The sequence below is a fragment of the Carassius auratus genome, chromosome 48 (assembly GCF_003368295.1).
Source record: "Carassius auratus strain Wakin chromosome 48, ASM336829v1, whole genome shotgun sequence".
In the NCBI taxonomy this organism is placed as follows: domain Eukaryota; kingdom Metazoa; phylum Chordata; class Actinopteri; order Cypriniformes; family Cyprinidae; genus Carassius; species Carassius auratus.
The window spans coordinates 5907905-5930713 of record NC_039290.1 but is presented as its reverse complement, the minus strand read 5'-3'; the positions used below and the strand labels follow the sequence as shown (position 1 = coordinate 5930713).

At 34.5% G+C, this 22809-nt stretch overlaps 1 protein-coding gene across 4 annotated transcripts in view; it reads right to left on the bottom strand.

Annotated features, from left to right (window-relative positions):
- LOC113065632 (proto-oncogene tyrosine-protein kinase Src) overlaps positions 1–22809 on the bottom strand; it is a 46257-nt gene that overhangs the window by 3669 nt on the left and 19779 nt on the right. For 3 of the 4 annotated variants that reach the window (XM_026237054.1, XM_026237053.1, XM_026237055.1), the window contains 11 exons: positions 14399–14648; positions 12735–12834; positions 10890–10907; positions 8451–8549; positions 5582–5685; positions 3327–3476; positions 2449–2604; positions 2180–2359; positions 1938–2014; positions 772–925; positions 471–602 (listed from right to left, as the gene is read on the bottom strand). In XM_026237054.1, coding sequence (XP_026092839.1) covers positions 471–602; positions 772–925; positions 1938–2014; positions 2180–2359; positions 2449–2604; positions 3327–3476; positions 5582–5685; positions 8451–8549; positions 10890–10907; positions 12735–12834; positions 14399–14639 — 1411 coding nt within the window. In that variant the 5' untranslated portion in view covers positions 14640–14648. The remainder of the gene's footprint in view (positions 1–470; positions 603–771; positions 926–1937; positions 2015–2179; positions 2360–2448; positions 2605–3326; positions 3477–5581; positions 5686–8450; positions 8550–10889; positions 10908–12734; positions 12835–14398; positions 14649–22809) is intronic. The other variant, XM_026237057.1, reaches the window with a different exon arrangement.

Genomic DNA, 22809 nt, shown 5'->3' with positions numbered 1-22809 from the left:
TTTCATTCTTTTAAAAAAGATGTAATACATAATTTCATTTTTATTATTATTATTATTATTATTATTATTATTGGTAAATATAAAATGATTTTGAGGATACAACACATACAAAAATATACATTATTAATAATTTATAGAATCATTTATACTTTCATTTGTTATACATTTGTTATAATATTTTAATTATTCTATAAATATTCTGATTAATATTTGAAATATTCAGTTTTTTTTAGAGATGATAAACCCTGCACTGGACCATATAATAATATAATAATAATATGTTATCAAAATAATGTATATGCTTAATAATGAATGCTTTTAAACTGATTATTTAATTTTGAAAAAATATATATATATATATAAATATATATGTGTGTGTTTGTGTCTGTGAGATATATATAAAGTAGATTTGAATGTGAAGGTGAAGCAGTGACTCTCTTTGATTCATTCTTGACGTGGAGCAGCAGTACCTGGGTAAGGCACCCTGCCTTTGGTCGTCAGCTCCGTCAGTAAGACCCCAAACGACCACACGTCAGATTTGATGGTGAAGCGGCCGTAAAGCGCCGCCTCTGGCGCAGTCCACTTGATGGGAAACTTGGCTCCTGTTGTAATAATGATTTAAGAGAGGCCTGTCATCATGATTAAACTGATTCAGTTAAGGTCAAACCACATAAACGGCAACAGCAGTAGGTCTTGAAAACGAGACAGAGACGTTAGGGCCTCTGGAAAGAAACTGGAGAAGGAAGAGAGAGTCGCTGTGTTCCTGCTCACCCTGTCTGGCCGTGTATTCGTTGTCCTCTATGAGTCGAGCGAGGCCGAAGTCAGCCACTTTACACACCAGGTTATCACCCACCAGGATGTTGGCCGCCCTGAGGTCCCTGTGCACATAGTTCATTCTTTCCACGTACGCCATTCCAGAGGCGATCTGAGGACAGCACATATATTATAACACTGCTGAGTATCCACAGAATAGAAACAGATTTATCTATTATTTATATATTATTATGAAGACAATGGCAGTGGCGCGTGGCCAGCACAGTGCTGATTTTAGTGATGCTCTCTACAATATTCAACTCTCTAAATATAGTCCCTCCTTTAACGCAGGGCTATATAGTTTCTTTATTTATTTTGTTTTATTTTAGTCAGCCTTTGAGTCCTGGAAATGTGTTTTATTTTAACTTCAGTTACAAAATCTAATAGAATTGATCAATATGAATACTTTTATTCACCAAGGATTCATTCAATTATAAAGGCCGTTCTTGTGAACTTTCTATTTATAAAAAGAGTCGTACAGAAAATGCATCATGATTTCCAGAAAAATTGTGTTTTTCAAGGCATGAATTCTTTTAATGCATTCAGTTGGTCAAATGTTATAGTGATGTCTTCTGTAATGATAAAAAACTTATGTCAAATTATAATTCAATATATTCAAATTTCAAATAAATTATGTTCTTTTGAACTTTTTATTCAACAATGAATCCTGTGGGGGAAAAAAATCAACAAGGAATAGATTTAAAGGATGTTTTCCACACAAACATATTACCTGAATATATTTTAAAATATATTAAACATTGATAATTATAAATTAAAAAATGTTTCTTGAGCAGCAGATCATTCTATATCAGAATGATTACTGAAGACTGGAGTAATGATGCCAAAAATTCAGCTGCGCATCACAGGAATAAATTACATTTGACAATATATTCAGATAGAAAACATCTATTTTAAATTGCAATAATATTACAGTTTTTTACTGTATTTTTTTGCAAACTAAATACTGCCGCCTTGGTGAGCATGAGATGTCGTTCAAAAACATCATTCAAATAATGCAAATTTTCTAATATAATGTTTCCAATTTTCATTATTTTTTATTTAAGTATCAAAACTGTTAAAGGTTTACTTTTCTTTGCAATTTCCACAACCCAGTGTGAAAGTACCTGAGATGCCATATCCACAAGCTGAGGCAACCGCAGCATTTTGCCCATGTCACCCTTCAGGAAATCCAACAGACTTCCTGTGAAAGCAGAAATCACAGCGTCACATCTCCATTTACACTTTTACTGGCAGACAAACTGATAAAATCCAGATTTGAATGCTCTATTTACATGCTATCTTCCTGCCAGTTCTTGTTTCTTGGACACCTTTATCCCAGTATAGTTGACTGGATCTCTGTACTGACCTTGTCCCATGTACTCAGTGACGATGTAAATGGGCTCCTCCGAGACAACAGCGTAAAGCTGCACCAGCTTCTCGTGCCGGAGTTTCTTCATCACCTGTGCTTCCTGCAGGAAAGCCTCAGGAGACATAGTGCCAGTCTTCAGAGTCTTGATGGCCACACGTGTCGTGCCGTTCCAAGTGCCTGATGGGAAAAGAGACACCGAAATCATCGTCTGTTATGTGCTGTTTTGTTACTAATTAATGGAAGGAAGTTGAACGAGGAAGTCTTACCCATCCAGACCTCTCCGAAGCAGCCCTGGCCCAGTTTGACGTCCAGTCTCAGAGAGTCTCGTGGGATCTCCCAGGCGTCCCGTGCCAGGCCCTGCGTCTGAGGCTTCAGCACGGGACACACGTCAGTCAGACAGTGACACAGGCCGTCTGTGTGCTCTGTGACAGACACGGACAGAAAGAAGCGTCTTGTTCTGTTAAATATTTATGCAACATATCGTAAATGCAACAGTACTTTCAAATCACTTTTTAGAAGACAGCCTCATTTTGATTCTGTATTAATGCACTAAATTAGATGCTTTTGTTGCTTGCAATTACAAACAGAATTAAAATGAGCAATGGCAATTGATCTACGGTAGATAAAAAAAAGTTGAAATTTAAATTATGATTTTTAATAAATAAATAAAAGATAATACTTATTCAACTTAACATAATTATTTAATAATACTTATAAATATTATTTTAAATAATAAAAATAATTATATATACTTTTATAAACTAACAATAATAATTAAAACATAATAATATATGTACCTAAAGTAGTATTATTATTATAATAAAATAAAATTATGCTAATATAAAAAAAATTTAATGATACATTTTTGGAATTTTAATAAAAAAAATAAAATAAAAAAAACATCTAACTTATAAATAACATAATAAATTAACTTATTTACCATATGTATTTAATCTCACATGGTTTTAGGCCCTAGAGCAGCACAAGAAGTAAAGGATGATTCATTCTATATTTCTTTGTTTATAGTTTTACCGTCTTCTTATTTTGCAACAGCTCAAGTTCCCACTTCCAGAAATAACAGTCTGTATCACTTCCCATCACAGACATTCAGAAAGGAGCAGGCGTCTGTGAGAAAGTGACTTACGGCGGTAGTGGTTGACCAGCTGCTGTAAAGTACTGAACTGTGTGCGGGACGTGATGTAAAATCCCCCGCTGTCCAGCTTCCGGATCTTGTAATGTTTCACATTTAGGCCCTTGACGTTGTCGTAATCCAGGACAGAAAGACAGTAGGCTCCTGGAAAGACACACAGAACACGTTTTAGAGGTGAACTGGATGACAAAGATGGCACTAACAAACATTTACCCAGGTTTTAGATTTGAAACTGTCAGATTCTACACTTTTGTAGCATTTTATTTATCTTTGAAATCGACTAAACTGAGCAAAACATGCATTCATTGCATTTATTTATTTATTTCTGTCGCACTCATAGCACTATACTATGGAAGTCAATGGCTACCATCAACTGTTTGGTTCCTGAAATTCCTCTTTTGTGTTTAACAGTAGGAAGAAACTCATACAGGGTTGTATCAAATGAAGGGTTTATGATTCAGGTCTTGGAAAGTGCATTCCTGTAGGCTTTATAGGGTTAATAAACACTGTATACAATGGTCTGTAGAGGGCGCTGTCGTCATTACACACGTTCACACGGCTCATTCACTTGCTCTTTCGTTCCCACCCCTGTTCTCTTTGGGGTTTGACTTATCCTTCAGCCTCTCTCGGTCTCTACACGAGCCTCTCGCTGACGGTATGAGCTGTGAGATATTACTCACGGTTATACAGATGACCTAGTTGTTCTTCATCCCTTCGAGCACATCTCTGACCTTCGTATTCTGTCGTACACACACAGCCGTTTGCACTCTTTACATATCATCTCAAATGAACATTGTTTGTGTAGAACCTGAAGCTAAAAGCCCATATATGGAGTGTGGATCTTTACAGTGTTTAGAGAGAGAGAAAAGCTGGTTTGCGGAGGGAGGAGATCAGAGAGTATTGGTGCGAGTGCATGTGACAAACAGAAAAAGGGGAATTCAGTTGAACGTGCACTTTGTTCTGATCTTAAATCCTGAAATGCAACTTCCTCAATGTAGACACATGCACGAACACTGGTGTTGGTTCTTTGTCATCACTGTCTTTAATAATTGTTTCTTTATTAGAGGCTGAGCAGCGTTCCAACAGCACTGGAATTTTGGGTGTTTGAGGGATGCTTTTGTTAAAAAAAAAAAAAAAAACACTACTGTCTGAGCTACAGGAAAGAGTTTCATTCCCTAGATTTCAGACTCTGAGTTTGGCATCTGAATCAACACCAGATGAATGGTGAAAAAAAGTGTATATATTCTATATTAATTCACAAATATGCTGTGTTGCTCAGAAACTGTTAACAGAATTAAAATAAACAATTTAAATTTTACTCAATTAAAATGTTCAAATATATGCATTATAATTGTTTTATGAATAAACAATATAAATTATAAATCATTTATTTTCTATAGTAGTGATAATAAAATTCATTTATTTTAAATGAAAAAATAACTTTAGATTCTTTATTGTGATTTTATGGTATTAGATGGATGCATATATATATATACTCTTGTAGGCCATATATTTAAGTATTTTGGATACAATTTTAATAATTCTTCTTTTTATTATTATTAATAAATTAATAATAAATAGCTTAAAATATTTTATTGTGATTTTTTTGTTGTTTTATGGATGTGATTGAAATAACTTTTTATGATATTTTAATTCTTATAAAAAAATTATAATTTGTAATAAATAAAATTTAATATTTTATTGTGCTTTTCTTTTATAAGATGGATTAATATATTTAAAACACTGTGTATGACATATCTTTTAGTGTTTTTGCTTTGCTCCTTTTAGTTTTATTTGGAGATCATTTTAATAATTATTTTTATTTGAATAATAATTATATAATTCTTGTTTATTTTAATATCAAATTAATAATAAATAAAATAAAATATTTGATTGTGCCTTTTTATAGATTCATATATTTAATAATGTGTACACTGTATTTTTTTGTGCTTTTGCTATGCTCTTTTTTTTCTTTATTGTCTTTTTTGATACATTTTGGAAGACTAAAAGATAAAAAAATAATAACCTTTGGCTAAATCTACTGCATTTACAGAAATGTTTATTAATTTGCACTGTCCCTGTGCACACACACACACACACACACACACACACACACACACACAAATAAAAACAAGCAAATAGAAATAAATAAAAATACAAAATAAAACACAACTTATAAATAGATAAAACAAATAAAATGTATAAATAAGAAAAGTATTCAGAATATCTACAGTTCGCATTCAGTTCACCTTTGGTTGTCTCACTCTCTCTGACCAGGAAAGTTCCTCTCCTGTTTTCCAGACTCAAGAGGAGGCGCTCGGAGTCCCTGCGTGTGATCTTTCCAAAGTACCATCTGGAGTGGGATGGAGAAAGAAAAAAGAGAGAGAGAGAGAGAGAGAGAGAGTGTATTTAGAGTAAGTAATCACATGTAACATTGTACCACAGACATGCACAGTTGGCCAGAAATACAGCTTATGTTAATACACAGACAGAACTACGATCCCCAACTTAGAAAAAAAGGTCTGTAAGAATATGCTCACAGAGGATGCATTTATATATTAACGTTTTGAAATATTAATACAATTTAAAATAACTGATCTTACTAGGGCTGGGCGATTTGAAGATATTATCGTATATTAACAATGTCTTGCAAGTATCGCAATGTCAGTTACAGACAATAATCGCCAATATATTAACATAGTCCTGTAATTACCCTGCACATAGGTATTCACATGAAATAGCATGAATGTAATATTTTGTAGCAGCTAATTATTAGGGAATAAAAAAATCTATTCTGTAATCACTTTATTTATTTATTTAAGTCCAGAAATCGAAAAGGCCTCGTTATAAAACTAACTTTTTTTTTTTTTTTACTTATTGATAATGTGATTTTATTTCAAATTTCTGTAGACACTTCTGTAGCTACCGCGCGCTGTTTTCTGAGCTGAGTACACATCCAAAACGCAAACAGAGAGCTGCCTCATAAATTAATTTGTGGACAAATACACACAAAATTATGTCAAAATATCCCTGTAAAACACAGTTGTGTGCCGTAAAAGGTTGAGAAAGAAAATGTGTGTGTAACAGCCTTCACTGGATTCATGGACAACATCAAGCTACCTGCTAAGGATGTTCATTTCAGTTTTAATTGAGAAGATTGTTACATCACAATTAAATTAAATTAGAATGGATAAGTCTATGACTCATTAAAAATAACAGGTTTGCAAATACCATCATAAACACGCACGTGCTGTGCAGAATTAATTCATATAGCCTACATAGAAGGAATAAATACGCAAAATATATTTACTTAATTAACAGATTAACAAAACAAAAGAAAAAACTGAATTGCAAGTAGTAGCCTACAGTATAGGCCTATACTGCGTTTGTATTTATTTTTGCGTGCTATCCTCACAAACACGCTCAAGGAAAAGGAAACTTGAGATGGCAGAAAGCAATACCTGTTTTCTTTATTTTACAAAAACACAAAGTTTATTTTTTATTGTGAGTGTATGCAGATAAAATTAGACTTTTTACAGTTTAAGCGTTTATCATAAATGACGGCGTATTTTAAGTTGTTTTCACTGATGTAAGGAAGCAATTCAAGGGCTCGTACACGAATATATATAAAATACATAAATATAAAATAAAATACCAAATAACATTTTTACTTACTTTTTCCAAATAAATAATGCAGCATTTTTTTTATTTCGTTATAGGCCTATATGGACACCTCGGAGCTCTAAAATTGTGAAGAAAAAAAAAACCTTCTTTATATCGCGATATTGAGGTGATTATCAATAAAATATTTTTTTTTATTGCCCAGCCCTAGATCTTACTAAATCCAAACTTTTCTACAGTAGTGTACATTTAATCTATTATTAAATCAAGCCTGCGTAGCTAATAACGATGGAATTAACTTATGCCTAATGGACTATGCTTTGTCATCTGAATTGTGCTTCATGAGATATTGAACATTGATTCAGGTTGTAATATTCCTACTCATTGTTCCAGTAGCGATAAAACAGTGGTGTTTGTGATTCATGACCGGACCAGAGACATTTAGTGTCTATAAATCAGCATAGTTTGTTGTTAGCCGCTCATGTGCAGCGCTCTCTCTGAGTCTTACCTTTTCTCCAGAGTCAATCTGAGATGACTGGCAAGGCAAGCGTGGAAAAATTAATCATCATAGGTTTTCAGAGGAGTGCTTGTGTGTATTTGTTTAATGCGGCAGTCGACTGAGCAACAGCGCGTGTGTGGTTCTCAGGAAAAAGGATGAGTTAGAACATGAACAGGACAGACAATAGTAGACACTGACGTATGCTACTCATTCAAGAGGGAATAGGTTTTTGGGCCATCAGGGTATTTTCCTTCTTACTGATCAGATGGAGAGACTTTATCGCAAAGAATAGAGGAGGATGAAAGAGAAAAACCATGAAGGGAAATATAAAGGACTCAAAGGTCAGTAACGTCACAAGGGTTGAGCGTCAGTGTTATTTTAGTGTCACTGAGATACTATGATAATTTGTAGTAATAGTCTGAATTAAAAAAAACAAAAAAAATAATATATATATATATATATATATATTTTTTTTTTTTTTGTGTTAGTCTCAGTTGTGTGTTTGTTTGTCATTTTTGGTCTTTATAGTTTTTATTCATTTGTATTTTTAGTACATAAAGTTAAATGAAATGAAACTAGCAGAAATAAATACATTTGAATATATTGCGTGATGACTCGTGAACAAATTGTTCTGTTGAGTCAGATCTTTTCAACACAGAACAAGTGACTCTCATGAGTTGGTTCGTTCTGATGAATCAGTTTTGCGACTCGTGAATCAGTCAGGGTGTTTAGAAAACTAACATGTGACCGACGAGCTTCACTGACTAAACAGCTGACTCCTAACAAATTGAAATGAGCGGTTTCTTTCAACTCTTGTTTTGTTTGGTAAAATAATCGTCAACGGAGTCAATGAGGACCTAGAATCACACTCAGCTGAACTGAGAGATCTAATTAGAGTTCTGACATCATAGGGAGGGGGAAAAAATGCAAACCAGTGGATTAACAGAAAGGAGAACAGCAAATAGAAGGAGAGAAAGAGGAGGAGGAAGAGGATTTACTCTTCAGCCTGGATGGAATCAGACGGTGCCACGTAATTGCTGGGAATGTATCCACTCTCTCCCGTCGTCAGCGAGCGAGCCAGCCACCAGTCGCCCTCCCTAAAGACGCCAGAAAACACACATTACACACCTGCAGTTTGACTCACATTCAACATATTCAGTGACACATTCAAGATGTCTTTCTTAACCGCCCAAAACATACACCCTGAGATTACATCTGCGGTATCATTCCTGCTTTATAATCCATGAAATGAGAATGCAGACAAAGCTGCTCTAAAGACATTAACTACCTGTGCCAAATTATGCATAAATGAAGCAAGGGACAGTTGACTTCACCCAAAATAAACACAGTCATCATTTACTCACCCTCACATTGTTCCAAACCCATATTACTGAATCTTACTACTGTATATATCACGTTCCACTCTCATCTGTGCAACTATCATATGTGTGAGTGCATATAGTAAGATATATACAGTAGTGAGATTATATATATTATATATATGCAATCATTTGATCAAAAATGTACAGTAAAATAGAGAAAGATTACACTTTAGCATCATTACTCCAGTCTGCTGATTTGCATAACATTTCTTATTATTATCAATGTTGAAACATTGATTTGTTTACCCAGGATTCTTGATGAACAGATAATTCAAAAGTACAGCATTTATTTGAAATAGAAGTGTTTTGTAATGAATGTCTCTACTGTCACTTTTGATTAGGGTTGGAAAGGGGTTGGAAAATGTCCAGCTAAGGTACCAAAAAAATCTTTGCAAAAATTATCGAAATTTACTAGAAAGTTTCTGTCTCTTTGTAAACCTACATTTGGTCAATTTAAGTGCAAAAGTGTTGCACAAGCAATTATTTCTGAGTGTTATTAAAGAAAAGAAAATCATATGGGTTTGGAATGATGGATTTTTTTCATTTTGGGTGAATTATTTACTACCAAACTGGTAGATTTATCAAAAAATGAGTCATCTGTCTGAGTCTCTGTTGTCTTGGAGTCTGGATGGGTTTTTAATAATAGATTGTGTTTTAGTGTGAGCTGTGGGGTGTCAGGCTGTGACTCACTCCTTAAGCTAAAGTAATAAGATTCATCCATGCCAAGACATGCTGACCCCACACAAACCTCTCCAGGTCTCTGAGCTATTGCTAGCAGTTTTTAAATGTAATTAAAACAGAACTGCTCCAGTGGAAACAATGAAACACGCTATATACACAGATGGGCACATATTCATATTCATACAATGCAAATATATTATTCATACACAGGGTGCCATTCAAAATTCAGATGTTAATGAATTATTTATGTATGAAAAGGCTTAAAAACTGTGATTCTGATAAGCTGAGGTTCTGGAAGATGAGGCAACAAATGAGCAATCATTTATGAAGAAAACATTGATGCTAATGCTAAGACTTTCACTTTATACTTCAACTATACAAATAACTTATGAAAATTGCATCAAAATTGCATAATTTTTCACATATCCTTTGTGTTAACTTAGCTTAATGCTATCTTTTGCTTTTAAGTTCATTCATTTCATCACCCCATAAAACTGACTGAATTTGATTTGTTTTTAAATTTTGTTCTGTAAGTCTGAGGTCATTTGCTAGAGTATAGCTAAACATATGCAGAAAAAACCTTTTAACACTTAGTTTTACAATTTTTGTAATGAGAACTACAGTAGCGTATTAGATACTGTAAACTGAAAATGCAGCCAACAGCCTTTAGTTTACATGTAAATAACACATTTTGGGTTTTAAGTTTATTAAGTTAAATGACCACATGAAAGCAAAACTTGACTGAACTTTAGTTAAAGGTATTAGTCCGAGCCTTTTAGTTTCAAGGGCGTCTATAGAAATTAGTTAAATTCTAATGATATTTTAACACTGCTGCCTTTAGGTTCATTCATAACCCTGTGAAATCAAAATCAGACTTTAATGGGTTGTAGAGCAAGTCTGTTCATTTTCAGGACATCAAAATGCTAGTTTACTTCCACAAAAGCCTTTAGTTTACATGTTTACTATTGTAAAAAAAGGGACATGTCGACAACTGCAAGAACTTCCTGTTTAAACAGGAAACAGTATTAACAAAGAAAAGAAATATTTGACACTATTTTCAATTTTAGGACTTATCCTAATCTAGCATAGCATACAGTAGCATGAATATTAGCATGTAGTCTAAGCAAATGTAAAGGAACAATGTATAATACACCAATGGACTAACCACAAAGTCAATGTGAAGGACAAATGTAAAATGATCATGATTGAGCCAGTTATGAGGAGGTGTGACACTATTTCTGAACCACTTCTACAGTCTCTGAAAAGTCAGGACAAATCTCAGGTGGACAAGCAAACAGTGAAATAACACACAAACACACACACACACACACGGAATGGACACTGAAAGCTGAAAGCAAGATCAACTTTACAAACCTGGGATTCAACTTTCTCCTACATAAACGAGAGAAAGCATGTGGAGGAAAAACACAGAGGAGACATGAGGTGTTTAGACATTAAATGCAGAAAAACAGAACATCCCACATAGGTTTAAAAGCTGACTGAAGGTCAACCGCAACAATGACGCACTGAAAACACAGCATTTATCCAATTTATCTATGCTCATCATGTCGAGTACTAAAAATATGGAAAACAATTTGAGTAATGTGCGTTTGATTATCTCTAATTGTGTGCTGACACATGACTCTGAAGGTCCCAGCGATAAGCCGGAGCAGCTCTGTGATTTTGTTAAAAAGCTGATTACTTTATTATCAGGAGCTTCTGGGAAGGGTTATGGACATCGGTGCGGACTGGTTATGGTTTATAAGGTGAATTTCATGAAAACATCCAGATTGTTCTAAATCCACATAAATGGTTTGAACTACTACACTATTTTGGTCATTTGTTTTAATACAAAAAAAATATTTTAAAATGTTTTAACATCTATTACAAAAACCTGCACATGTGTATCTTTACATGTTGCTGCAATGATGGCGATTTCAGTTTCGTGAACCTTAAGTGTGCATTAAGTATGCTTCATTTCAAGTCTGGTATGATTGCAAGTAATGACTTAAGATCATTAAATGAATCATGCTAATTGTGACTAAATTCATTCAATTAATGATTCATCAGGCATATTCAAACCCATAATCTGCACAGTTCATGAAAAAGGGCTCATAATTCTTTCATGAAAACAAATTATATTCACACTGCTATTAAAAAGTTTGGCATTGGTAAAATCTTTCTTTTTAAATGAATTAATACTTTTATTCAGCAAGCATGCATTAAATTGATCAAAAATTACAGTAAAGACTTGAATAAACTGCATATATATATATATATATATATATATATATATATAAATAAATAAAAGCGCAGTCTTGGTGAGCATATGGCCTTCTTTCAAAAACATTAAAATCTTACTGACTCCAACTTTTTTTTTTGTGATTTAAGCTTTTTATTTTTCTCATTTTTTCACCCCATTTTTTTCTGTGAAAAAAAAAAAAATCTTTTTCAAAGATGGTTCTCGGTACTGTAATACACTAATATATACTGTGTTCCAAAGATCAAATTTAACATCTAAATTGGCTTAAATAAATAGCAGTATAACACATTGTTTTCTTGTTTCTTGTTTTCATAATGAATTCCAACTTATGAGCTGCTAGATTGTCCTGAAAATAACATTACAATGTAAACATTATTAATGTTACTAAAAACAAAATGTGAAATATTATTTCTCATTACTTTCTCTTGATTTTGTGTTGAAATACCCCCCCCCCCCCATGTTCTGTTTCTGTTTCAGGCTCACCCATATATCACACTGCATTGGGCCTGACTTAAAAAAAAAGCAATTCCCCAGGTCCGCTTTGTGCCGAAACCAGAGGATGTTACTGAGAGTGTTTTTATTCTCTTAACTGTAGCACTGAACACTGGAATAAGGAAGTGAAACGCAGGTGGAGAAAGGAAGGAAAATGCTCCCTTTGGTCTGGGAGGGGAAGTGGAGGTAAAGACGTGCAGCTGAGCTTTTTTAGTGTGCACAGGAAAGACCAAAAATGGAATCCAGAGAACAAAAAGCCGTCATCCCACAAATACAGTGCCTTCACAGGGAGCCAGTTCCTATGGTTACCGCAGAGGAGGGGGGGGGGGGGGGGCTACAGCAGTCAGACAGATGAGAGACTCTAGGATGTGAGTGTGTGTGTATGTCTGCATCAGTGGGTGTGTCCATTGCTCTCCTGAGCCCTGTTGTTTTTGCATGAGTGTGGGTGTGTGTTTCCCCCTTACGTGTTATTGACGATCTGGAGTCGTTCTCCTTTCCTGAATGACAAATCAGAGGCGGTTCGTGACTCGTAGTCATACAAAGCCACAAACGTGGTCACGCCGCCTATGGAAAAATACAAGAGACAAACATACAGCATTGATGCATGCAACTCAAAAACTTCAGCAGGGAAATTTGATTAACCTAAGTAATATAATGCAATGTTGGATTCCCAATGAAAATGGGCATCTAAAAATAGTCTAGACTTGCATAGTCAGACTCTTGACTGCCAGCATTAGAAGTGTCGAAGTGGCACCTAAGAAGCGGGTGAATCGGATTTATTTTTTGCATGCTGGTCTATTAAAAGTAATGCTGCAATCAGGGTTATTATAGTTAACTAAAAAAATAAAAAAATAAAAAATTATTATTGAAATAAATTGAAATAAAATACAAATCAACGATTGTTTTTTTAATAAAAAATGTATTTTATTAATTGAAAAAAATAAAAGCAACATAAAATTTTTTATAAAAATAAATGATTTAGAAAACCTATTTTATTAACTGAAATCAAATGTATATAAAAATCAATAATATAATACATATATTTTATCAACTGAGATACATAATTAAATATTTATTTCAGTTAAGCAAAGGATTATTTTCATTCAGTTTAATTTAATGTACTAAAATAAACAAAATGGAGATAAAAAAATAAGGACTATAAATACTATGCAGACATATTAAACAAAATCTAATAAAAATGACAAAAACAGAAAACTACTAAAACATGAACTATATATATATATATATATATATATATATATATATATATATATATATATATATATATATATATATATATATACACACACACACACACACACATATATGATAATTATACTACTATAATAATGATATTACCAGTAATACATGTACAGTATTATTTACTTAATTACTTATTATAAAACATAATATTTTTAATAAAAGCCTTTTATTTATTTTTTAACATGTACAGTATTTAAATAATGGTGAAGCAGTTTTCAAAATGGTTGTATAGACAATATTAATTCATTTAGATTAATACTAATGACCGAAAAAGACCAGTCATTTTGTGGACATTAAGCAGAAATTGCTCACTGTAACAGCTGGGTATCATGCACACAAATTTGTTTCCACACAGACGGACAAAACTTCTGCATCCTCCACTGTCAGAGATCTTGGAACACCGGCCAATCAGATCAGAGCTTAGGAGTTTGCAAAATCCCGCGCTATTTTAGTGAGCAGCATACATCAGATGGTTCATTAAAGCTCTGATGTGGCGTCTTAGTAAAAGACTAAAAAAAAAAGTCTAAGATTCACTTCCTGTGATTCTCATTCATGCGATTTAAACAAATAATCCATTAACATTTTTGCACCTGTTATTATTATATATATATATATATATATATATATATATATATATATATATATATATATATATATATATATATATATATATATATATACACAAATCTTTAATGAGCCTAATTTAGATTAAGAAAAGCACTATAGTGAATAAGGTGCACGTTTTCCTGCTTTCCATGCATGGTGCAACTGTTCAGTTAATTCACCCTTCAGATGTCTTGGCCCTAATACAGAAGGTCAGCAAAAGCAGAAGTGTAAGGTCACTGATCAGACCGAGCTGCATTACCGGAAAGCGTGCCGACCCTATGAGGGGACGTGGTACTATTGATCGAGTTCACTCCTCCAAACAGCGCCTGCTCCGCACAGATGATGTTGGGCTGGGTGCCGCGTCTAGGGCCGTCCACCGGTGGGCTCCGGTTGGGCGTGAAGGACGACTGGTTGGGACTATGATGGTGTCCTCCGGAGCCATCGTCCAGACTCCGGGAACGGTGGCTGAGGTCTTTGGGCTTACTCTTGGTTCCACCCATGGCCTAGACCTGCAGAGACAGACAGCTGATGCTTTTACACAAAACACCTTGCAGTAAACTTGTTACTAGAGTCAAATTTAAGTAGTTTATTAAAAATAAAAAATAGTATATAATAAAAAATATATATAGAAAAATAAATGAAATAGAAATAAAAAATGTAAACATACAAATATTTAATATTTATTTAAACTTTTGAATCTAAATAAAGATTAATAAAATAAATCTAAATAATGCATTTATTTACTTATGATATTGTATTTAAATAAATAAAATAGAAATAAAATGTAAATATAAAAATATTACATTTATATAGAAATATATAATATAAATAAATATGAATAAAAAAATACACGTATTTATTTACTTATATTGTAAATAATCTAAATTATCTATCTTAAATAAAACAACGATAAATACATTTGGATGGTTTATTAATCATGTTTTACAGTATTTTAAGCTACATCCTATCTGTTATAAGTATAGATTTTTAACCACTGTGCCACGTTCATAAATCATTGGACTTTTGACGTAAAGAAAAAAATATATATATCAGAAAAATTTTCTTTGATGCAATTTGTACCATTAAGAAACTTCAGACCCCCTCTTTTTCCAGCACTGGCGCTAAAGACTGGCCCCTTTTCATGATTTATGCATGAACTTAATGAATTATTAACCAACTATGTATGCAGGCGATATTCTGTTATTCCTTAAGTAACACAAATAAACTAAACTGTGATATTGGTGCACTGAAATATCTTTATCTAGATATATTCAGTATTAAACCACAGTCTCATTACTGCATATGAAAACAACACAATATTCAAATTCAAGCCATTTTAATAAACTCGATTAGCATTTTCTGAAGAATGTGAGTGGTATTCTTTAGTTTTAAAAAGAGTTTTTAGAGGAAATGATAAACACAGATTGTTTATTGGACATTGAAAATTGAGCCAGAATGGAATGAAGCCATTCTACTAATGCATTTCTAATTCTACTGATGCATTTTTACTAAATAAATAAATAACTGTTTGGTTATTGGTTAACATTGTCCAAACGTCATGTGACTTAATGCAGCTGAAAATGATTCATTCTGCATCAAATATGTTTCAGGTAAGTGATTAAAGATAACAAATACTATTTCCTAATCAATGACATGCTCGTCATAAGTTTTTCTCAATAACATCAGGAATGTATATTAAAAATAGGATGCAAAAATGTACAAATTAATCATTGCTGGTAGCGGTTCTGCATAAGCATTCCCTACTAATAAAAAGTCAGACATTACTAAAAGCAACCAAAAAAATTAAATATGCCATTTTCCACCAATTGGCAACCCGGGGTGTTGAAAAACTATTGGGTAAACTGACAATGGGCAGAATCACACAGAACCAAACAAAAACAGACATTCATACACGGAACGCACATTTTAAAGCAGAGTAACTGGATGCAGCGTTGTTTTTTGGAGAAACAAGTATGATAACTTAACATGATTCCTAAATATCTACAAACATATTATGGTATTTTTATGCTTTGTACAAACAAACAATTATATACAGCACCTTTAAATAATGCTTGGTCATTTTATTTAACTGAATATATAACCATAATATGAAAGCATAATAATGCAAGAAAGCCAACACACTTTCAAATAAAAACAAACTTTTAATTCTTAAGAATATTTATATCATGGAAATTAAGTGTCAAAATATTAGATAGCTCAAAAAATTTTCTGTGCGCAAGGAAATTTAGCTAGATTATTAATTTTATTGCAACGTTACAGTGTCCTAAAATGTAATTTTCAACATGTACCACTTGCATAAACACTGCATCCGTAGGGGCTGTCACTGTTGTTTCGCGTGCTGTGACGTCAAAACCCAGAGTACATCGATCTAGTACGAGTTCACGGGGATTTGACTGCCGTTCCAGTGCACTTTCCCGGGTTTAAAGTACACATGAAATCAAAATTGACTATATTTACTTTGTTCGCCTAAATTGATCGTTTTGTGCGGAACAATTCGTCCATGCGAGTCAATCCACACAAAAAAATTTTTTGGCTTCATAATCTTTAATCAAAATCTGAAAATGCCCCTCCCCTCTGCATTGGAGGACCTTCACTAATGACGTAGGCTTGAGGAATTGGGTGTCTGCTTAATCCGTAACCACGCCCCTCCAACTGACAGTAGACAGGCTGCCTGTGTGTTTGCGAAAATTGACAGCGCGTGAAAGGAGAGATGGCGAGGGAGGTGCATTTTTGGTTGTGGAACTCACGGAACACTTTTCCCTTTCCCTAAAGTCCTTCGTTACGGTCCAGATGGATCGATTTAATTACATTTCGAGGAAAGAGGTATAACAGAGTGTTCACGGATGTGCCCGAAGCACTTCACGCGCGAATACTTAAAAAATTGGACAGAACACGAAATGGGGTTTGTGAGATATCTGTCATTAATTAACAGATAACGCTGTCCCGTCAGTACCTTAAAGTTTGACGACGGTGAGTTGAAATGAACCATGTCTCATGCAATTGAACACACCTACTTATCTAGATCCAATCAGGTGCTAGTTGGAAAATAAGCCACGCCCACTATTTTCCTCATTTATTATTCCGTTTCTCTCGGAAATACGTCACAACACTGGAGAGAAGCCGTTTGTAACTTCCGTTTCACGGGGACTTAGAGGTTGGAAAAACATGGGTTACGGGTTGCCTGGAACGCAACATAAATCATAGCGAGCAAGCACTTTCTTACCGCTGCCGGCATACAGAAGCTTCCTCGAATAAATAATGCAGAACAAGCCCAGGGCTCTCTGTTTCTTGCACCAACTGCCAAAAAAGCGCCATTTATTTTTGAGTCCTTTATCTATTGCTAGAAGTCTAGGACAGCATCCCCAGGCTTCATAAACTTGCGCTCCATTTTTTTTTCTCCGACAACGCTAAATGATATTGACGTATGGGCGTCAATCATACTGTGTTGCAAGGACACGCCCTTCTCTGCTTCTGATAGGCTTGCAACGTTTAGTTAAAGCTGCGTTCCTCTCATATGATTGGTTAGAAGAAATAAATTGGCTTGAAAATATTAAACTGCATGCGCAGGCTCTCAAATATTAATGTTTTTTCCTCACGGTCACACCCGGATCCGGCAGGTAGAAGAAATAAATTGGCTTGAAAATATTAAACTGCATGCGCAGGCTCTCAAATATTAATGTTTTTTTCCTCACGGTCACACGCCGGAGATCCGGCACGGTGCCGGAATATTTAAGCCCTGTATATAAAGATGATTGCGACTGGCTAAAATTACATTTTACACCGACAGATCTGATCAAAAGAAAAAGGCCAGAGAACCGAGTGGCCGCAGTTTGTGTGACCCATGGTAGCATGAGGTTTTGTTTAGTGCACTTTAACCTCTCTTCAGCAGAGTACAGGAGTGCTCAGCTGTTTCCTCTCACATACCAGTGACAGCCACTGCAATACGATCTTCGGACCCCCAACACACACACACACACACACACACACTTCCACATGTCATACTGTCTGTCTGCCAGCACACACACACACATTCTTTGAGAGACAGACAGAGACACTTTCCCATCCACCCACACAAACCTGACTAAACACGTGCTTCCTTACAGTCCTCAACTCTCTATAAACATGTAAGAACAAGCCCCCGCTTGCCTACAGGGTGATAAATTCTACAAAAGCGGAAGTGTCTTGTCTCAGAAACCCCTGCGGACTGGCAGCTCAGGGCAACTCGTTTCTTAGAGGAGCTTGTAACGGGCCCGGTGGAGGGGAACTAATCTCAGCCGAACCAGTGTGAATGCAGAGTTAGAGCGCAGCCGAAGTCCCTGGAGCCCTACAAGCTTTCACTAGAGACCTGTGCACTTCAGGTTCACTGGCAGTGCAGTTGCCGCAAACGCCTCACAAGACTGGAGTTATGAGGAGAGTGCTCAGATGTGTGCTCTGCTACCATTAAAGACCTGCACTGACCCTGAAATGTAGGATATCCAAGTTATTTTTTCACATCGATTCCAAGTCACACTGAATAAAATATGGTATTTACAAACAAGTTCTCAAGCAAATCTGTTCACAACAAGTGCAATGACAGCTTTTTTCTTCACTCTTCGAAAAGAGGCCTCTGAAAGAACTGTTCAGCATGAAAACTAAGCAAACAGAAAAACAGACTTGAAATGACAGCAAATAAAAAAGAAAAGAAACTAAAACAAATGCACCAAATAAAAGAAAACAAAAAATAAAGACAAAATAAAATAAATCCTTAAAAAAAAACAAGAAATAAAATGAAATATATATAAATAAATAAAAAACAACAACAATAAAATAAACTAAAACAAAATGAACATATAACATATAAAACAAAAAGGGTTAAATAAATAAAAAGAAAACAAAATATAACATATAAAAAGCACAAAAAATAAAGCAACAAAAGATCCAACAAACGAAAAAATAATAATAAAATAAAGAAAAATAACACCAATAAATAAATAAGCAGCCAAAATGTAATAACATCTGCTCATCGTGGTCTGCCAATTCAAACAGATTGGTGAATGGGTTCATAGAGATTTTTTTCATTTATTTGTTCCTGTTCGGCCAAAATAACCTTTAATGTATCTGATTGTTTTGCTTTACAAATATCCGTAGACAAATATCCATTGTAGCCAATTATGCCCCAAAAAATTAAGCAATGGGTGGTTCGGAAAAGAAAAAATACGAATGCAGTTAAAATTCGTTTAAGAAAACTGAAAGAGAGAGAAACATCAGCTCATTAGTTTGCTCTCCCACCATATGGGGCTCTAGATGACATAAATGTATCATGGGTGCTATACGGTCCCTTGCATTTACCAGTCAGTATCCAGGGAAAACCTGCATCCTGCAACAACACAGATGTCTACGTTAACCCAGTTAATGGAGTCCATGAGCTCATGCCTCAGTAATGTCCAGCCCACAACAAAAACAGTCATTAACACAAAGGCACAGTCATTAAAGGAGAAATGTCATTTGCTTTGTGAGAAGTGAATGTTTGACTCTGATTGAAGCTGTATCTGGCAGATAGCCGAAAACGGACCTTACTGAGTTTGAATGTAGTGAATGATCATTGAAGAAAGGAGTCAAACGGGGTTATGACATTATGTAAAGCATCATTGATCTATGGTAAAACAACAACTGGAAACAGGAAATTCATTCATTGAATTTATGCTGTGTTGTGTCAGGCGGCTTATGAAGTTTGATTGACAGGTAATGTCATTAGGAACTGATTCTTCATTTGGAGGGCTATTTGAATATTAAAATAACACAAAAACAAAAAAAAAAAACACTTTTTCTGAATTAACATTACACGATGACAGAAAGACCAATTAAATGCATATTTTGCACTTTTCTGAATAAAATATGTTTAGTGCAAAAGATGCATGTGCCAAAAACAATAAAAACAGACCATCAAAAAAATAAATAAAAGAAAGTAGCAATCAAAACACAAAAATAAAAAGAAATAACAAAAAAGAAAAAACAAAAACACATTTACAAAAGAAAAATCTAAATACCCCAAAACTTAAAACAAATAAAGGATAAAGAGCAATAAAACAAAGAAGAAAAATACTAAAAAGTCAACAAAAGCATTAAAAGTTAAGAAATAGATAAGCAACAAAAAAAAGAAAAAAATACAACCAAATGCCAACAAAAATTTGAAACAAGAAATAAAGATAAGAAAAATTGTTATAATAATGCAAAATAAAAAAATAAAAAAATACAAAATGTACAAAAAGAACAAAAGAAAAGAAATACAGATAAGAAAAGGAAAAAAAAAACATGAAATAAAAGCAACAAAAGAATGAAGCTGTGGGTGGATGCCAAAGCATTTCTTTAGGGTCAGTGTTGTTAGCGTTGAACTTGTTGGGGTGTTTATGTGCCCCAGAGTAGAATGAGTATCATTATTATTCATAACCTCCTAATAATGTCAAGTGTGAGCAATATTGGTAGTGATCTTTGCCTCAGCAATAACATCTGAATTTCTGATAAATCTCTCCATATTTGGAAACACGAGCAGAAATCGTGGCAGGCTTTCTTGCTGGAGATTGCGTAAGACTCAAACGTATCTGGAGCACTTGGTAAATCTGAGATTAGGTCTGGGAATCATCGCAGTTTAATCCAAACACAAATTAGGAGCTGAGTTCAGTCCCACTGCGCCCAGAACAATACTGTTGGCCTACGCCAATCAAAGGGTCTGGATAAAACAAACTCACATTTAACATGCTGCCTCTGGCCAAATCCTGAAGGCCACATCTCTAACAAACCTGTTTAGCTGGTATATGACGGCTGAAGCATTGGGGTTTTACCAACAGTATGGTATGATATCTAAAATTACACAAAAAATCATATTTTTGAATGATTAATGTTATCTAAATCTATCCTATTCTATCTTATACAAACTTTGCAGTAAATAAATGTTAATTATTAACTGCGTTTAGATTCAATTGTGTGGATAGCTACAGAACTATATCTATATTTTTTGTAAGTGCACAAATACAAGAAATGCCCCAAAGAGCTAAGTAAATAAATAAATAAACTAAAAATAGTCCCTAACATGGGAACAAAACCTAAACCAATCACAGCATGGCTGTTTGTCATCTGCGAGATGGGAAATTCTCATGTCACCAGTGAAATGTGCTGCTGTGTAACAGCTGAGGAGATTCCGACAGATCGGATGAAGCAGAGACGCCCCCCCCCCCCAGTGCTCCACAGACCGCCTCTGATTCCTGAGCGCTGGGAGAGACAGACGGCTCGGACTGGACAGAGCGGGCAGTATGTGGGGGTGGAGGGTCGATATTGCCCCTCCGGTCTTGTTTTTTGTGCTGAAGAGCAGCTGGGCTGTTTAGCCAAGCCATTTTCAAGTGAGGGCTAGCTGCTACACGTACATACTGTACAGTAATGCATATACACAAACACACATGATGCTTCAGATTCAGACTACTAACAGATTCAGGATGCCTACAGGCCTGGACTCGTGCTGCAAACACACACACACACACACACACACACACACACACACACACACACACACACACACACAAAAGCAGAAAATATGACTATGGCATTTTTCTCAAATGGTAGGGCATGACCCAAAAATGACTCACTGAATGCATATTTATGAATATAATTTATTTTAATAAAAAAAAAATATATTTTTATTTTATTTTATTACTGTAAACATATGAATATTATTTATTTTAATTTAATAAAAAAAAAATATATTACATATTAAATCTGTGTATATATTAATAGCTCAGATATATACAGTATATTTAATTTTAATACATAATAAACATAAAATACATAATATATCTATGGTTTATATATTACTTATTTTTCGTTAGTCATATTAATATATATATACCCCCCCACACACACACACACATACATATATATATACATACATTAAAAACATTTTATTTTAGTTGAACAAGAAAAATATAATTTTGTATACATTTCATTATATACATTTATATTACTACTACATATATTTAGAGAGATTAATGTTATTTAAGCATTTTAGTTACATATTAATTATTCACAAAACAAAAAATTTTTCCATTCCAACCCTCCAGAACACCCTAGAAACCATAGCAACCACCTAATCTCTGCTATAAATCTGACCTTACTGATGACTGTTACCCATTATACCGCAGTCATATGAAAAAGCACAAAGCGGACTCAGCTGGAGCTACCTCAGGTTGGGATAAAACAAAACTGTCCATTGTTCCAACCCAGCAAGCCGTGCAATCTGAGTCCAGTATGTGATACTGAAACTATTCACTCATCTGTTGCTATGCAGCCTGTATTAATTCCTCTTTTTAAAGTCCTGTCTGACAAACCAGAAGCAAAAACCATCTCTAAATTACACGCAAGCATCCATAGACTCCAAAACACCTGCAGAAACATGAAAACAGTTAAGCCCGGCGGTCAGCTAGCGTGTTGAATGTTCACGGTCAGCTCTCCTGAGGACGAGGGAAAACACCTGCAGACAGTGAGTGAGGGAGAGAGAGAGAGGAGAGAGAGAGAGAGTCCAATCCATGATGAAAGGCTTCGATTCACTTAATTATGCAGGAGGAGAAGCCAGAGGATCACCAAACCCACATACTTCCCAGGGGTTTGAGCCGAAACAGAATA